This window comes from Passer domesticus, chromosome 5 (genome assembly GCF_036417665.1).
Source record: "Passer domesticus isolate bPasDom1 chromosome 5, bPasDom1.hap1, whole genome shotgun sequence".
Lineage (NCBI taxonomy): Eukaryota > Metazoa > Chordata > Aves > Passeriformes > Passeridae > Passer > Passer domesticus.
The window spans coordinates 11,198,200-11,216,960 of record NC_087478.1 but is presented as its reverse complement, the minus strand read 5'-3'; the positions used below and the strand labels follow the sequence as shown (position 1 = coordinate 11,216,960).

Here is an 18,761-nt window from a genome sequence, read left to right as displayed (position 1 = left end):
TTTTCTGCTATTAGACACAAAACTGGAAAGACCTGAGGGTATAAAGCAATTGCATGTCATGCCCAAAATGTGTTACAGCAGTCTGTCACTTGCTGTAGGTTACCACAGCTGGAGAGGAGAACACAAGCCACTGGGAAAAATTAATTTATTCCTTTCGTTTCTTGACATCTGCTTTGCAGGGGTATTGGAGAAGTCTACATGTAGACTTCACCAGTTTTCCACATCTGTGTTGCCCCTGCTCCAGCTTCATTGGGAGAATCTCATTTTGGCAAATTTTGGCTTCTTCAGATGTATCAAGCAAGAAAAAAGGGGCCATCACTTGGGGAGCGCATCTGAGCTATGTTCTTTATTTATTGAAGAAGAGGATGATTGTTTACATTTCCTGAAAACAAACTTGTGTAACTGAAGAATACTATAAGTTACAAATGCTCTGTTATTTATTTTAGAAAAATGCTAATTCAGGAATATGTTAATATAAGTGCTTTTTTTTGGACAGTGGAAAACGAAGAGAAAAATAACATGTGGCGTTGAGCCATCAGTGTAATGTGCCAAACATCTGAAAGGATGTCACAATTCATTTTATGATTCTTGACAAACACAGGATACAAAAAAGATAGTCCCATGTGCCCCAGGGAGTACTTCCTCAATTCTGAATGTTGATTTTCAAATTTCTATTCTCAGTGTATTGCCAATACTGGAATCACAGGAGTGTTTCTTCAAAATCCCTTCTGTGCTGCAGACAGTATTCTGCTTGCAGACTGGATTTCACAAATCAAATCAGTTTTGGGAAAAAGACAGAATTGTAAAGTAGTGTACGTGTAGCAAAAAAGCCAAACCTAAATAAAAAACCTGTGTACCCCTACTCTTCAGAATAAGAAACTATAGAAAGGTTAAATTAAATGAACTTTGATATTCTTGTAAGCATTTCATCATTTCAGTGCAATTGTTTTCTTAATCCATGGGGACAGATCTTTATCTGTGGTTTGCTCCATGTTTGGTTTGTTGTACTTTCATTTCAGATCATAGTATACTCTTATGCAATCAAGAAAAAAACCCAAGACAGTCATTTACATATTAGACTTAAAACTCCTACAGACAAGGAATTGTATTTTACTTTTTTACCTTTATTTACATTTATATTTTATTTACATTTTATTTACATTTATCTTTTATTTTTGCATTCACTTCTGATCTGTATATGCAAGAACAATAAGACATTTATAGAATGATTTTACTGAGTCAGAAAAAGTTTACTGCATCCTGATGCAGGAAAAGTCTGTTTTGTCTGGAATTTAATAGGATCTAAGATTCAATAACCTCAATATTCTCCATCACAATTGATTTTATAGATGAGGTTTAAGTGTGATTTTACTCATCTGGGGCAAAGAATACAGTATTAAATTCCATATATATCCTAACATTGATTCTCAGGCCAAGCTGTTCACTCTTGAGACAATCTATTAAACATTGCAATTCCAAGTGAGCTGAGAAAGCAATTATTTTACTAAAATATGCAAGAAATTGCTCATTTCTATACCTTATTTTCAAGAGTTCCTGAAGTTTCATAGACAATCCACAGGGGATATAGAGAAGAAATTTAAGATTTTATTGTTCTAGAAATAAAGGAAAGAGACATACATATGATTGCAGTAAGATCTAAATGTTAATTCATTTTATTTAATCTTACCTGAATGCATATTTTACACTGGAACTTTCTCAACCTGATGCCTGAGATCCATTATCCAGTTTCAAGTAAAAAAACAGCTCAAGTGAAAAAGAAATTAGAAACAATCTGTGCAGTGGTATTATTATTATTAACTGCTTCCCTATAATTTGGTTTGGCTTGCATAGAGGAAAGCACTGGATTTCTGCTGTTTGTAATATCAAATGTCTATGTTAAGCAAACAGTGGTTTTCCAGATAGAGATTAAAAGACTTTTAGACTGCATTTAACATTATGCAATCCTTACTGAATTCCAGAAAAAGGCACACGATTTCTGCCAGGATTGCTAGGTTTGATCTGATTACCTTCTACTTACATCTCCCCTTTTGAGAATGGGAATTTCAGTTTATTTTAGGCATCAAAGCTAAGGTAGTGCCTAGAAAATTAACATAATATATAGCACATACATAGCATATAGCACATACATAACATAATTATATAGCAATTAGAGAGTGGGAGAGGTCTCCAGAGGTCATTCAGACCTGTTGCTCTTTGCAACAGAGATCCCAGGATACAGAGATCCCAGGATTCATATTTTTTCTGTTGTTGTGCTGCTTGAGAGCCAACAAGCAAGAGGCCTGTTGCAGAGTTAGATAAACTCTTGCTTTAATGACTTGGTCATGCTATGTTAAAGCAATTGGTGTTTCTTGACCAGCAGAAAGTATAGATTTCCCAAAACATCCCTCAGATATTCACCATTAAGCTACTCCTTCTCAAACATACTGAATATTTAGAGGTGAGGAAAAGAGACAGGATTGTGTCACATTGCATACACCAATAGTGAATACAAAACTAGATGTGGACAACTGAGTTTCACATTCTGTCCTGAGAATTAGCACACATCTTTCCCTACTGGCATTTATCTTCTGATGATCACTATCAGTAGAAAAGAGGATTGATTGCCCACATCAACCACATTCCCAAAGCCACAGTGTTCTTTTATCCGACAGACACATCTCAGTTGGATGTTGCCTGAAGTGCACCAACAGGTTGTACATGCTCTGGCCAGCTTGTGGTTATGAGATGGTTCTTTATAATCCCTCTCTGCCACCTCCCCTGCAGCCTCACAAGATTCTGCTCTTTTTCTTTCTTTATCTGCTTCTTAGAGTGTAGCTGCTCCTGCAGAAGCCTGATCCAGGATGACATAGCTGCACCATATCAGGCCCCACCTTGAACACAGCCAGCTGTCAGGGGCACGGGACTTGATGGGATTTATATCACCATGCATTACCAGTAAAATGTTTCCTCCATTTATTTTGATGGTAGGGTTTTCATTCTGTCATTTTGCAGGCTGTTACAGACCCACTGTAGAAAAACAAATATGCTACACTTGTCCTGAACTCAAAACACAACAGATTATTTGCATCCACAGTGCTAAAAGTGCCAGTGTGTGTTATGAGGCACACCATGTTATCTGTCTGTCTGTCTGTATATGAGATCTGCACAAACACTTTAAGTCTAAGAATGTATTTGACAGATATGAAGCCAGTTTCCCTCTGGGCTGGCATCCCTCTGCACAAGGGAAAATGTGCAAAGAGTGCCACAGTCCTCTAAGAAAAGACATTTAACATCAAAGCATTAAAAACAATTGACAAAGAATCTGTTTTAAAGGCCACTTCAGCCTGAAAATAAAGAGCAAGGCCAGCCTGGGCATAAGTTAAAAGATGAGGCATTATGCCAGAAAAGAAAAGACAGTCTGCCTTGATTATAAGTTAAAGTCATTTACTCCATTAAAAAAACATCTCACGTGCAAAAGGAACCCAAACATTAAATTTTCAGAAAGAAGAGCCAGAAATCCAAGGTGTGAATCTCCTCACTCAGTGTAAGATAGAAGTAAATTATTCTAGTTTCCACTGCTGAGTAATAGTGGGGACCAGTCATGTGCTACAAATGCTGGAGAATGGAAGTGCAAGAACTGGGAGCATGTCCTGGTGGATTGTGACCATACTGAGGTGTGATGGGTGATCAGCTGCTGCTCAGTTTCTGGCTTGCTTTTCTGTGACCATCTCCTGTCTGCTAGGGGTGTCCACTGTCAGCCAACATTTATACCCTAAACAAAGCCTGTGCCTTACACTGCTGCTCCCCCCAGGCAAGGTAGCCAAGCACCTCAGGCTCCTGCAGCAGCTGGAGAGGTGGGGCACAGCAAAAATCTCTCCCAGTCTATTTATATTACAAGATTCCTTCTTTGGATTCTTCTCTCCACAGGCCTTATTTGGTACCCAGGAGGACATGCCAGACTACTTTTTTTCTGTGGATGTTTTGCAAATGAATTCCTGGAGCTGCAGTCTGAGCTGCACAGGGTTACTGTAGAATCATATAATCATTAAGGTTGGAAAAGATCTCTAAGATCCCAAAGTTCAACCATCAACTGTTATTTACACAATTTCAAAACGTTGGAAAACAGCGAGACCTCTACATGCAAATATCAGGAGGACTACTTCATGGGGAGGAATTGTTTACATCTATGCTTTCTGTGGAAGCTGAAAAGAAATTGTCATTTGCACAGCATTTATTGGTGAAAAGAAACACTTTGTATGCCCAAGAGAGAATGGACATCTATTGAATTTAAGCAGTTAAAGAATTGTCTCCCTGGAGTGATAAAAGGAATAAACTGAATTGACAGATCCATCAGTCCATTTGTAATTTCATTGAATATTGTACTGTTAGAGTAGGCAGAGCTGTTGTTGTGGTTCTGCATGAAGGGTTTTGTAGAAGAGCTCAATATTATTGTGTCTGCAGAGGACCTTTCCTTGTACTCCCTCTGAATCTAACACACATTTTACTGTGGATCTGTAAAGAAATAATGAAGATATTTTATTGCATTCAGAACTTGCTTCAAACTGAATTTCAATATCTAACATAGGTGCATAAATCATAAGGTTGGGAAAACAAAGGTAGAATAATGAGACAGGAAAACAAAGGTAGAATAATTCATTGCCACTTCCATAAATGGTGTCAGCTGTAGAAAATGTTGAACCTGACTCTTGCTTGGTTAGTGGATAGATTTTTTAAACAGATCTCTTAGATTATGTTCAAATATCAGAGTAATATGTATCTGTTTTTTCTTTTAGTGAGATTAATTAATGCATTTCTTGTTTTAGTGAGCATCTATGTGCCTAGGTAAAATGTTAAAGCATTGAGAAGATCTCAAGCTTTTCCTGTATTGTTTCTGTTCGGCTTGCTAAGACATAAACATTAAATTTCTTGTGTAAATTTGAGCTGATGTCTTCAAAAATACTGCCAATGGCTGAAATTGGATTCAAGATTTGCTAATTAGCAAAATGTTAACTCTTACAGACACGTCTTTAAGTTAGGAACTGAAAATAAACTGTACTTTATGATATTGGAACTGAGCTATCCTCTCAAATGACTTCAAACAAGTAAGAATCAATTCAAGAGAAGTTGTAAGTAAAAGAATTTTTTACAACTATTGTCTAATTATGCTTATAAATCTTGCTCACTTGCATTCACTGTCAGAAAACTTCAATTGTCTTGTCTTCTTTTTTCATTGGTATGTTTGAATTATGGGCTTCTAGTTTATAAATGAGAGCATTTCTTTTCTTTCAGCGGTAAAGCAACTATAATATATGGGAACAGCATTCTGCTACTGATTTTGCCCATCAAAAAAAGAACTTCCAGGCTTCTGTAAAAGTGATTGTTCACTATATCACTGTCTCTGGTGTCTGCCATACTTCATGTCTCCAGGTACTTGCTTCTTTTCCTTGTGTTCCCAAACCTAATAACCATATAGAGAATTTCAGTGGTTTATGTGCCCCTCACTCTCTGGAAGCTACTGTTACATGGATTATAACTATTTGTTTGAAATTGTAACTTTTTGGTATTACATGGAGAATATTTGCTGATCTTTTTTTCTACATGACAGCATGAGAATATGAATGGTTTATTTCACCCTTTTTCTTCAAAGGGTCTGGTTGAAAAATGTCAACAGGTAATGTCTCTTATCTTTCTTGACTCCCCAGAACTTTCTGACACAACTTTTAAAGCCCTTGCAGAATGTAAACTTTTGAAGGTCAGCACTGAAGGTTAGTATAATGACAAAAAAAAATTAGGATTATGTATTATTACAATTCATTCAGATAATTTGAAATAAATCTTTCAGCTGATTGCAGAGGGTATTTGGATCATGCTCTTTATGTATGTCAGATGTGTAACTTCCATCTTAAATATTTCAGCAAGGAATAACCAAAATACTGATTCAGGTTTCAAGCTGATGAGTAAATGCTGTCTATATATCAGGCACATTTGTGTGGCTGATTGCCAGTAGATTACAGAGGCTGGTGTTAAGATGATTTCACCAGTGAAGCATATTCTTGTACTGAATATGGCAGACTGCACAAGGTACTAGATCACATCTGATTTCTGTAACCATTGCAAAAGGATTGTACTAAAGTTAATTTTACTTTTAATAAATCCTGTTAACACATCTTTCAGTTTTAAAAATAAATTCTTAGAATTGAAGTATAGATATCAATACTTTGAAAAATATTTTATACATATAATTTTTGTTCCTGTATCATGTTTTCAAAAATCCATTCATTGTTACTCCAGTTCAAGCAAAAAAAATTTAACTGTTGATGTAGTGTCACTCAATAGCCACGGTATATTATAGTGCTGGAATGTGGCTATGAATAAGACTATGATAAACAAAGACAATTCCACTGTCACAATTCTCTTGAAACTTGGATATTATTTAATTTTTTGAATATTGAAGTAATATTTTATTACTGTTTAATACTAAGAAATAAATAAAATTGACCATTTTTTACAATTATCAAGAAAACACGGTAATGTATATAGAGGAAGAATATAATTTCTGTAAAGACTTGTTTTCCTCTAATGGTACATCATGTATCAATAGAAACAAAGACAAATTGAAGGAGTTCCAAAGCTGCACTTGATCCCTGTTTTGTGATGCAGGGATAGAGTCAAGGGTGAGAGAGAACAGGGAAGGAAAAGCTTATAAACATTTCCAAATTAAAAGACCGATACAATAATACAAAGAAGTTGAAATTGCTGTTGATCCTAAAGTTTCTGATGCCATGAGAACTTATAGGGATTCTGCTTTAAAGTGTAACAAAAGCTTTTTTGTCCCTGTTGGCCTATAAAAATCTGATAATATTGCCTGTAGGAGCACTGAAAAGTGCTGGAACAATACCACGTTATCCTGTTGGTAGTTTAGCTGGGCAGGTGGGACAGCTGCCTGCATTTTCTGGTTTAATATTTAGCAGGCTGGGTTTTCCAGACTGTCAGCCAAATCATGGGCTGTGAGTGTGCTTGCACGTGTCTATTGCTCCTACTGCAAAAGAATGGCTGGATTACCCTGACAAAATTTTTTAAGCACTAGTAAGGGTATTGTAGAAATGTACTCTTATTTTATTGCTTTTCCAGACACTTTCAAATGTTTCAGCATTAGCAAAGTTACAGATTTTAACACATTTAAACCCATTGGTGGGTTGAGTCTGGGCTCCAGGTGCCCACCAAAGCTGTTCTACCACTTCAGTGGACAGGACAAAGAAAATACAGCAAAGAGTTTGTGGTCAAGGTAAGGACAGGGAGAGATCAGTCACCTGTTACTGTCACAGGCAAACCAGACTTGACCCCAAGGAAAAAATTAATTTATTGCCAATCAAATCAGAGTAAGGCAATGAGAAATAAAACCAATCTTAAAACACCTTCACCCCACCCCTTCCTACTTCCTGGGCTTCACCCTTGAATTCTCTGTCTCCTGCCCTCAGTGGCACAGGGGGATGGGGCATGGTGATTTCAAATCTACTAAATCAGAATTCTTAAATTATAGGAAATGACTAAATGGGAAAACTGAAGAAAGAAAATTAATAGATCATGACTTTTAGAATTCAGAGATGGGAGTAAAAACATGTCTAAAAATGGACACAGACAATGTAGTGGCTCATCTCCCTGTCACATTATTCCAGTTTAGGGATGATGGCATTCTTGTCCTCATGTATGATAAAGTAATGTATGGCCTCTGCCATACATAGTTGATCAGCTGTGTATTCATTGGTTATTTAAAAAGTTATAATGTGACCATTTCAGCTCTCAAGCTCAGTGTGGTTACAGAATATTAACCTTTTAAATTCAGTTACTTTGTTTCCAGGCTCAGCATCCTTATGGACTTAATGAAAGTTGGTTATTCTGATGCTGCATTTCTTAAATTTATCTGTCCTCTTGAATGAAAACCAACTGCACTGTGAAATAACACCCAAACTGTCACAGTGGTTGAATTATTGCAGGGTGACTTTATGAATTCCAGCTTCTACTGTAGCTTGTGGTCACACAATGAGGCCCTGTTCAGGTTATCAGTTCATTAGTAGTGCTGGGACTTTGGGATTTGCAGTGATTCTTTGTGCTGCAACAAATTGTACAAGCCAAAATATGATTCTATCCTACAGAATTCTGGGATTAATTTTTTATTCATCAGGGAACACAAAAGAAATTCTGGGAATGCATTGAAAAGCTGATTGTACAGTAATGTTAAACATACCAGAGATCTGAACTGTATTGAAACATCTGCAGTTTTGAAAGACCTGTAGTCAGGTCTACAAATCTCTGAATTTGGCTGAAAGCTTTTCTATCTACTTCATTTTTATAACCTCTGTCTATGTTATAAGTTAGCTATGTGCAAGATACGCAATTGATTGAGTGAAACACCCTGAGGAAGGACTCAGGTTAACTCTTCATCCAGGGTACAGAAATGCTATTGCACACAAATGCTGTGAGTGACTTTTGCTGTTGCTGTGCTAGAAGATAATTTTTCCTTAACATTATTTCAGTTCCTTAAATTTAAAAAAAAAAAAAATTAGAACAAATGAAATGTTTAAACAGGTTCTGATTCTTTCTAGATTTGTTTCCCAAGCTCTGTCATTTGGAGTGGCAATCATTTCTGAGTGCTGGAACTAATGGAAATTCTCGTTATCTCCAACAGACTTTTTTCCAGACAGCTCAGTTTTTCAGCCATTCGAAAGAGCAGCATCTTTCTAATTAAGCAATTAGTTATTCTGACTCTTTTGGACGTTTAAAAGTCTAGTTTAAACATACCATCATTATTTTTTGCTTATCTTCAATGTTGGCTGCTGAATGCAAATTGCATATTGACTTGTACTTAGGAAAAGTAGTGATCATAAATATTGCCTGCATTTCTCTTTTAGGGTCAGTGATGGAGTGTAAGGCCATTTGTACAAAGTTCTTCTTCAGGAGCTAAGCTAGGAGAGCTGAGTGTTAGCTCCAACAGAGGCACTGCTCTGCATTGTGGTCTAGAAAACAATTGCCAATGAAAGAATTACTAACAAGGTGTCTTCAGTATGTCAGGCTGAAAGCAAAAATGCTGTGGAAAGCAAAAAAACCCAAAACACTGAGGGGAGTCAGGTTAAACATTGGCAGGTTCTGCCAAGTGAAAGCTGTTACTTTTACTTTTGGGACAAACTCTTTGCATTGAACACAGAAATGTAAGAGAATCCCTGTCAAGAAAACTTTCCATCGAGACTATTCAGTCAGTCACTGTCCAGACACAATTCTGACTAAGAGCTTCATTATTTGGCTGTAACAAACAAAAGTTTGTGCAAAAAAACCCCAGAATGTGAAAAAATTATAATGCCTGTATCTTTTATGGAGGCCAGAAAATAATAAAAAACTTAAGCTAAGTAAAGAGAGTTAGGGAATCCAAGAAGACTTCACTTATGTGCTCATTTAAAATATCACAAAATTATATCTGAATGCAATGTATGCTGCCTTGAATTTAGTCCCACAATATTACAACAAAAAATGATTTCTTTCTCTTTGCTTGCCACAGCTAGCCATTTAAAATGCTGTGTTTCTTCTTACTCTAGTTTTCACATAGCACAACCCATGACCTTGGCAACAAACCAAGCTTTTGTGCTTACACTGCATTGCTAAGGCTTGCAGTTTTCTCTCTCCCACAAGACAGATAAATTGAGCATTTTAATTTTTGTAATTTCTGAGAGCTATAGTAGGAAAAAAACTTGTGGTTTTAGCTGTTTGCTGTATTTAAGCATGTAAAATTCATGCACATATAAAATAAATACATTAAATATTAAATACATTTGTTAGTCTTAAAATTTTACTTGGTAAAAGGAAACCTATCAGTCTGCTCTGTAACAAGCTACTATTTGTAAGCTTTGGCTTTATATTATACATTTTATTTGCATATAGAGGAAGTCATACTGTGATCTCTGTCAACTTAGGCTAGGTATTGGTTTGAAAATGCAACAGAGAGCACAGTGTTTCATATACAGCAATCAACACCCATATGCTGTGTTAAATAAAGAAAAAATTGTAAAGCTCATGTGTTTTCCAGCAGTCTGTGCTGTGGATCTCTCTTGCTTTTCCTGTCTTGTTTTTAGTATTTAAAACTTAGAAACTGCAACTTCGATTTGTACTACATAAGAGAATTTTCCTTTCTGTTTTTTCAAATGACAGAAGAATCCTTCTGCCCTTCAAAGCAGAGCAGAATTTCTTGCAGTAAAGATTGGCATATACTTAAGGGAAACATAGTGGAGAAAAGATACAATAGATCCATATTTTCTTATATATTTGTGTCTCAGGTATGACTGACTTAATCAAAATGGAAATTTTTCCCTCAGTGTTGGTGCCTTTCTCTTCTGTTGCTTCTTCAAACATAGACATTAAAAGTCTAATGTTTGGAGAAGTTTATTATACTTATCCTGAGCCACTTCTGAACTGAAAATTGGAAACTGAATAAAAGTAATCAGTGCATATGCTCAGATTTTGATACTGCATAGAAAGTTGTACATTTTGCATGAAAAAGGTATGCCTAGGGAAACTTGTGAACACTAGCTAGAAAAAGGGAATTAATTCATGTCATATTTAAGTTGCATGTTGCTTAAGTGTCTTGCTAAATAAGACCATTCGTTAACAAAACCAAATATGCAATGAAAAGAAAGTGAACTTCAAGCATATGAGGAACTGGTGGCATAATGAAGTTTCTGTACTTTTCTCATTAGGTCTTTGACTATATTGCTCTTACTCTCAGAAAATAGATAATAAGTTAATGTCCCATACAATTACATTTTAAATATTAATTTTTTCACTTTTTAATTTTAGCATTCATTCTTTTACATTTCAGAAAATATTTCCTTTTTTCAAATTTTTTTAAACAACACCTACTTTCTAAGTCTCAATATTTTTTGATAGTAGAAGGACATCTGGTTTTGTCATTCATGAAGTACTCGAGATTAGTTTCTTAATATTATAGAAAACTTAAAAGAATCTTAGAAATGAAAATATTTGAGACATTTCTTTAAAAAAAATAAAGCAAATATGCAGTGACAGAGCAAAGATTTTGAGTTATTTCAAAGAAAAATAGTTTAAAATCTTTGTGAAGATTCTCTTTTTTCTAGCTATCCTTCCTGCCATTGTTTTGCCTTATGTTTTGCTCCTCTAAACTCCTTGCAATAGGGACTACAGCATTTTAAATTGTGAGTATGGTGAATATATCCATGAATGCAGAGTTAACATTAGAAAAACTTTAGATAACACTCTAAAATTATTTACAATATATGCAAGGGATCTGAGCTTCTATTACAGAGATGGTTACCACATTAGCCCTTAGGACCAAAATCTGTCTTTGGAAAGCAGACTCACTGGAACTGCTTCCATGAGTTAGAGCAACAGTTCTAGTCACAAATTTTCTTCTCACACTCTCCATATGTTTGTTAAAATGTCTTGATTTCTCCCCAATGTCTACATGACAAGGTTCTGGCAGCTTTGCTCCAAGGGTGAGTCTGAGAGCCTGCAGCTGCCCCACTTCCCTCATTCCAATACAAGCTGCTGTTGCATATGGCCTGGACCACCCATATTCCTGGGACATTAGAAAAGTAATTTGGTATAAAAGTGTTAGGACATTTGAAGAAAATGTCTTTAATCAAGCAGGATTTAGACAGAAAAACATAGCAAAGAAAAATAAAATAAGCTTAGTTGACTCCTGAGTTACATAAAGCATCCAAGAACAAAAACAGCCCTGACATTGGCTCAGGCAAGCTTAGTATTAGGGGTGAGTTATATGCAGTGTAATAGTGAGTAAGAAAAAAAATAGCTTGAAACATAAAAAATAGTTACAGTACTTTAAAAATGGGAACTACTCTGAAATGCTTCTGAAATCAAATATAAAAGGATGTACAAAGCACACAGAGAAATATTCTCTGCTTCTCCACTATCCTTCTGTCATGTAGGTACAGTGTGTGGTGATTGGGAGTGGGGCTGAGGCTGAGCCTCATCCCCAGTGGGTGCAGCTGTGGAAGCAGGTGAGCAGCACTGACAGCAATGAGCCATGGAGTGCCCAGGGGCACCAAAGGGAACAGAGGGCACACGGGGGCAGTGCATCAACATGGGGGGATAAAAGGCTGGGCTGAAGAGCAAGAAGGGCAGATGCTTGCAGCCTTTTGGTGTAGTGTTGCTCTGTGTGGGCTGATGCTTGAGGCTTTCTGAAATGGTGTGGTGATGTTCTGTGTGTTGTGGCATATGCTGTGACACTGCCATGCATTAAATTTTCTGTTGTAATTATCTAAGGCCCCATTCTCTCTTTTGGATGAGTTGCTGGTGTGTGTGTAGTTGCTGTTTGAAGTTGAGAATGCTTTGCAGTCACTGGGTACTCCAGAGTAGAGGTTATATGAATGAGTGAACACTTAGTTCTGTTATAATTTCTTATGTGTTAATGAGAGAGCATTTAATCTGGAGACTTAGAAGCTGAATGCTACATAAAAATAGGAAATACTAAAACAGAGTAATTGTGATCAATGCCAGATGTGCCAGCACATTGAAGTCCCAATGCAAATCAGATGCAATTAAAAGTACTTAGCAATGTTTAAAATCAGGCTTGATATTGTTACAGGATATTTTGTTACAATGGAATCCCTGTCATTTGTACTGTCTCAAGAAACATTGGCAATCGTAGTTTGTAAACTATGACCTTCTCTAACCACAAATGGTATTAGGTATAGAAATTGAGTTTAATGGCATGTATTATGCAGGGGGTTTTCTACACTGCAAGAGAAAAATGTGCCTACAGTTCCTGAAAACAGATCTGGCTCACCATCACATTACTCAGGTATTAGAAACAGTACAGCTACATTTGCTTCCCCATTTCCCAGGAGGTTTTTACTATGTGCATCTGAACTTTGTCCTGACACATATGTATTTTTAACAGCAAAATGAATCTGCATGGTAAGAATTGCTTTTTTCTCTTCTAGTGTTCAATCCATGACACTGGTGTCTATCTGTGGCTAATCTGTGCAGAAATCTGGGCATTTTAGAGGATAAATTGAGTAATTTAGTAGTAAATGGCTCAGGCATAGATGGTGGGAGACACCACTTAAGAGCTGTCAAAGGACTGCAATCACTTTGGAGCCAATCTGTTTGGTTTGGAGTGTGAACAGGAAGTAACATCTGTATATGTCTGGAACAAAGACACATTACAGATGCTGACCTTGAAGGTTGCAAAGAGATATCAGGACAGAAATCTCAGAAGAAGTTGGAAATACCCTAGCACACAGTTATTGTTAGAGACAGACAATGCATTCATTGCAGTCTGCAGTAGAAAGGCAGACTTTCAGCATGAGAATAAAAATAATGAAGAGTTATTCTTTGGTATGTCATAGCCTCAGGTGGCTTTTGTCTCTAGCAAGTGAAGGCCCTCACCAACTGGTACAGTCATTATTATTTTCTTACCCATAGAAACCATGGTAAGATAATAATAAATGGTGCTCTGCAAATGTCTGTAGGCCTTATGACATAAAGTAACTGAAAAAGGAAAAAAATAGCTGTTACAGAGGATCAAGAAGTATCTTTTTGAATTGTTTTCAAAATGGAAATGACAATATGCTATAGAAGAGATGCTGGAAAAGTCTTCCCTTTCTCCATAGCAATGGAAGATGCCTCCAAGAGAATACAGGAGTAATTTCTGGACACTAAAGGAGAAATTGATTTTTGGAGAGTGAGTGATCCTAGTCTGTGTGTTGCACAGTATTTGTTTTGCCAGCATCTGTTTCCAGGAGTTCCAATATGATAGTTCCAACCATATTTTCCATAAATGTGAGGAGATTTAATGTAGAAGATGAAATTTTCCAGGAATAGGTCAATACCCTGGATGGTGATCCCTGACATTTACCAGGGAATAAATCAGGAAGTCTAATAAAACTAGTGCTAATTGATGCCTTTGTATGTATGTTAGGTACATTCAAGTGATGCCACTTTTAGGTAAAGAAAAATCCAAGAACAAATTATGTCCTTGAGATCACACCTATCAGACCATCAGTCTTTGCTGTAAGAAATTCAAGTTCTGGCCCATTTTAGGTTTAAGCACATAACTATTTTATTGTCTTGAATAGGAGTACTTTGGTCATCAAAAATTTGAAATCTGTGGATTTTCACAAAGCTGTTGAAAGTAGCTTTCACCAGACAACTGCCTCTGCTGAGAAAAATGCAAAGTTTTATGTTTGCATAAGGAGCCAGGACTGGAAACTTCTTTCATTGTTCCATTTTTTTGTATCTATTCAGCTTGTGAGATTTCAGGAATCTGCAAAATTTGAACTCCAGCCGCACTCTTCCAGCATTATCATTACAGTGTCCACATCTGGGTTCCAGACACTATCTACATGTGCTTGTTTTTCCAGGATGATACTTCCTCTCTGCCTACAATTAGGCAGTGCTGTTCACTGTCTAATTGTAGATAACTTAGTAAACATATGGAATAAAGGGATAACTTTTTTTCCAGTAAAGTTTACTTTATTGATATGAAGTACAGAGATATTCTGCTGTGATTATCAAAATGAGTTTTATAAAATCAACATTTAATTTCCCTTCAAATTAGAGCATTTAGGATCAGAACATTGCCCAGTTTCCTAGTGTAGAAGCAGTAAAAATCACAAAACATCTTTAGATCCTTTTGCAGTCCTAATGAAAGTCCTTGTTGTCTTGAATAAGGGGGCTGTTCATACACTTTTGAGCGTGACAGCACCATTTCAAATGTTGTCTTATGCTATAGCTACAGCCAAAAAGCTCTTAATGGTAAGGCAGTAAGACATTTTAAGACATTTGGTCTTAGCAAGTAGTATTTTGTTCTTTCAACAAAAAATCCCAGATAAAACAAACCAAAAAAACAACACATCCCCTCCCCCCAAAAAAAAGAAAATGAAAAGTTCTTCCACCCCAAATTCTGGAGATCTGTAAATGTGTTTTGCTGGTGGAAGTATTTCACATTACACTACCTTTCTTCTGTTTCTTTGTTTATCAAGAGGTAGGAAAACAGATTTTTTTTCCCTTTCTCTATTAATTTTTCCAGATTTTTTTAGGGCTTGAGAGCCCTTGGCTGCCATGGAAAAATATTGGAACTTTCCATATCACAATGCAAAGACTTCAGTGACAATGGGATTCAGGTAAAACTCTGCCTTTTTCTTGGTGTTCCCTGGAAGCCCCTCTAGTTCATTAAATTAACCATATCCAAAACTGATCTTGTTATGTTCTGCATGCGACATGTTCTGCATCCTTCATTCTTCATAACACAAAAATTTCCCCCCTTTCATTCCTACAGCTCCATGTGCCTGAGATCCATTCAATTTTGGCTTGAAAAGGGTGAAGAGGGGGCATTTTTTTGCTGTTCACTTCCATGCAGAACCTAGTGGGCACGAAACCAACTTGGTTTGAAAATTCAGAATGAAGAGGAAATAACTGTTTCTGAAATGTATGGTTAAACCATGAAATTCCTCGTCCTTATCACAGGTTGCTTGAAGTTTACCAAAAACCTTCTGGAGATCTGACAAACTCATAGATTTACTTTGTATTTGTTTTTGGTTTTACTTTGTATTTCAAAACAGTATGATAAATAAACACTAGCAGGTAACTTTATAGTAGTAGAAAGAACCATCTATCTTGTTAGGAATTGACATCCAAATAAGAGTACTTTTTTTTGTAACTGAGAATCATTCCTAATTATATATAATAGAAATGCTTAAATAATATATTTTTAATGTTATCAATTTCATGTCCATAAAGCGTTGCAGATTATAAAGCTGAAGGTACAGCCAAAGCCATCACATAACCCCAGTCCTCAGCTTCTACATTTTTTCCATTACAAATCTTCAACTTCCACCATTTTATAGCCATATATTGTAAAAAATGAGTCAGTTGTTGTACCACAAGAGCTACATCTGGATTGAATCTTCTTGCTCAACATACACATCAGGCCATTTGCTTCTCTAGGAATAATTCTGACTCGTCTTTCATGAATGTTCTGTGTAAAGTTCCATGTTTTTACTAATGACCAAGTATGTACATCTTGTGTACCTCATGGAAAGTCGTGTGGTGCCAGTGCTGCTGCTCTCAGAGGAGAATATTCACTTTTGTGTTGTGCCATGCTCATGGCCAAGAAGCTTTTTCAGGTGTCTTATTACACAGAGGAAGTTCAAAAAAAAGTCTGTTAAAAAGAAGTGTTTCTGCTTTCCCTGCTTGCCAAATGAATTTGAACTTTTTTTGAGGAAAAAAGCAGCAGCAGGGAGCACATGTAGGAGTTGCAGAAGCCCTGTTTTCATGGATCTAAGGAAGGCAGAAGAAATAAAAAGAGAGAGAGTAGCTCAAAACAAAATGACAAGTCTTTTTTTGTAAATTGAATCAAAGGATATGATGTATGGAAAATTTGCAGAGAGTAATCCCACTGTAATTACACTGCCTGTCCCCAGGTACTATAACAAAATGTAAACACTTATAGATCCCATATTTTGAAAACAAGATCCTTGTTCATTCATAACCCAGATGATGCTCACTTAATGAACAGCAATTTAGTATTTGACCTTTTCATTGATATTTGTGTGTGTCCTCAGGCCTTATTTATACAGAACTAAAATTGTGCAATTAAGTTAGAAAATTACATATTCTTCACATGGCATTTGACTTTTATAGTGACTAAATGTCTTGCAAACATAATTTATCCTCAACCTCATCTGTTATTTTCTCTATAGGTATATTACCAGGGATACAGAGATGAAGCAAGCAAAGTTCCATCTCTTTTGATTGCAAATGTAATTTGAATGCTATTTGCAAAAGCATGTAGGGGTAGACTTAAAGTTAAGAGCAAATTCAGAACCTAACTTTGAAGGATATTTTAAATAAGTATGTGGACAAGCTATGCTAGTAAAAACAAGATAAACATATCTAACAGGCATTGAAATCTTGGATTCAGCTTGTGTTACATACCCTAGCTGAGAATGTAGTGATTAAGTCATCACATCTGAGGCCTAATTCTGAAAGAAGTGCAGTTTCTCTTGCACATGCATGAAAAACATTTAGTTGCTGGGTGTAGAATGTTTCTGTATTACAGGTGAAAAACAGCCTTTCAATCCAAGATTGAAATAGAGGGTAGAGAAGCCAATTAATATAAATTCTGAATTTTCCACTTTAACCAATCCTAGGTTCAAACACTGACACTAACATTTTGTAAAATAAAACAAGGACCCAAAGGCCAAGAAAAACTGCCTTAATATAGCTGTATCAATAGACAAAAAGAAAATAAAACCAGAATAAAGATATAGACAAAAATCTTAAAAGTATGGACTATGAAAAAAAAATCAGATCTGATAAGCTTCTTTGCATCTGTTTAGGTAAAACTTAGGAAGATCACACAGAAACACATAATTTTTTGTCATAATAAAAATAATATTTTCTAGTGATCAACCCTGTGTTATTGTGTGAGTTCCTATGTAACATAAGGAAAAATTAGCTGTGTGTTAGTGGCAATAGTCTGATTGCTGCAGAGGTAATTTTTTTCAGAATGATAAATACATAACATTAGTGCAAAATAAATACATGCATTTTTGTGTCTCTGTGTGTGTACACATTTTATTTATCCGTGTGGTGCTTAGTCTTTTTACATCAGGACTAATTCTTGAAAGCTTTGACAAGCTTCATGCAGCCAGTGTTTTTTTATTCAATATACTATATGTACTTCCTTGTTTTCCCTGTAGAGGTAGAATTGCTATTCCAGTAAATGGCAAATTACTCTGGCCTTAGGCCAAGATTAGCAGGCCTGGAACCCAGCTCAGTGACACATTTAGGGCATCTCACCAGGATTTTAGGCTGGATATGACAGAAGAGGAGAAATTCTGACTGAAGCTAAAGCTCTGGTGGAGCTGCAGGCTGTCCTGCGATCCTCATGTCGTGAAGGTGAAGAAATATGATTTTAGGTATCTCTTTTCAAGAGGTTTCCAGAGAAGGTTTCAGTAGAAGGTCTAAATTCTCTTTGGAAGCCTAGGAGTGATGGTTTTCAGGCTGGGAAAAGATTCAGGCTGAAAGGTAAAAAAAGTTTCAGAGTGCAAAGGAGAAAAGTATATTTTAAGAATCTAAGTGACCTTTCACAGGAGTTCTATTGCTATTTTCTAAGACTATCTGCTTTACAGAATATATGAAAAAGCCAATATTTGAGTTATAAAGGTGCTGGAATTGGAGACAGTATTATCTGCAAGTGTTTATTCACTCTAAAAACTGGGTTAGAAATTGTAGTCAACCAGTATGACAGTTAACTGGCCTGAGCTCCACAGAGTGAATCTGAGCCCAAAACTCTTGAGTGGCAGTCCTGAGATTCTTACCCATTCTCTTAAAAAAAAAAAAAAAAAGGTTTAAAAAAGGTTTATACAGAGACAGTTTTCTGTTAATTTAAAAGAGAATAAAAAGAAAAGGAAAAAGTTATTATGCACAAAACTGGGCATTTGTAGAGAGCAGTAAAATGAATTTATTTGGGCCTGGTTCTCTAAGCACAACATTTTACCTTCTGGGTTTTGCTGAATTTGAAAAACTCAAATTCAACATATTTTAATATATACATTGGAACTTAGATAAATGTTAGTCTAATAAACCCACAGTATAATATATAAACAATTAAAAATAGCCCCTTAATGCGTTTCTTCTTTTTCTAGTTACATTCCCAGTCAATGGCAGAATGACTTCACTACTAATGAAGGGTACCTAGAGAACTGAAG

The 18,761-nt window shown here is 36.1% G+C and overlaps 1 protein-coding gene across 1 annotated transcript in view; it reads left to right on the top strand.

Moving 5' to 3' along the window:
• The window catches only part of FBXL13 (F-box and leucine rich repeat protein 13), a 61,754-nt gene that overhangs the window by 29,306 nt on the left and 13,687 nt on the right, over positions 1–18,761 (top strand). Inside the window, 7 exon segments of the mRNA XM_064421532.1 lie at positions 4,942–5,031; positions 5,104–5,126; positions 5,606–5,769; positions 5,920–6,081; positions 14,124–14,229; positions 15,087–15,170; positions 16,408–16,469. Of these exon segments, the coding sequence (XP_064277602.1) occupies positions 4,942–5,031; positions 5,104–5,126; positions 5,606–5,769; positions 5,920–6,081; positions 14,124–14,229; positions 15,087–15,170; positions 16,408–16,469 (691 nt within the window).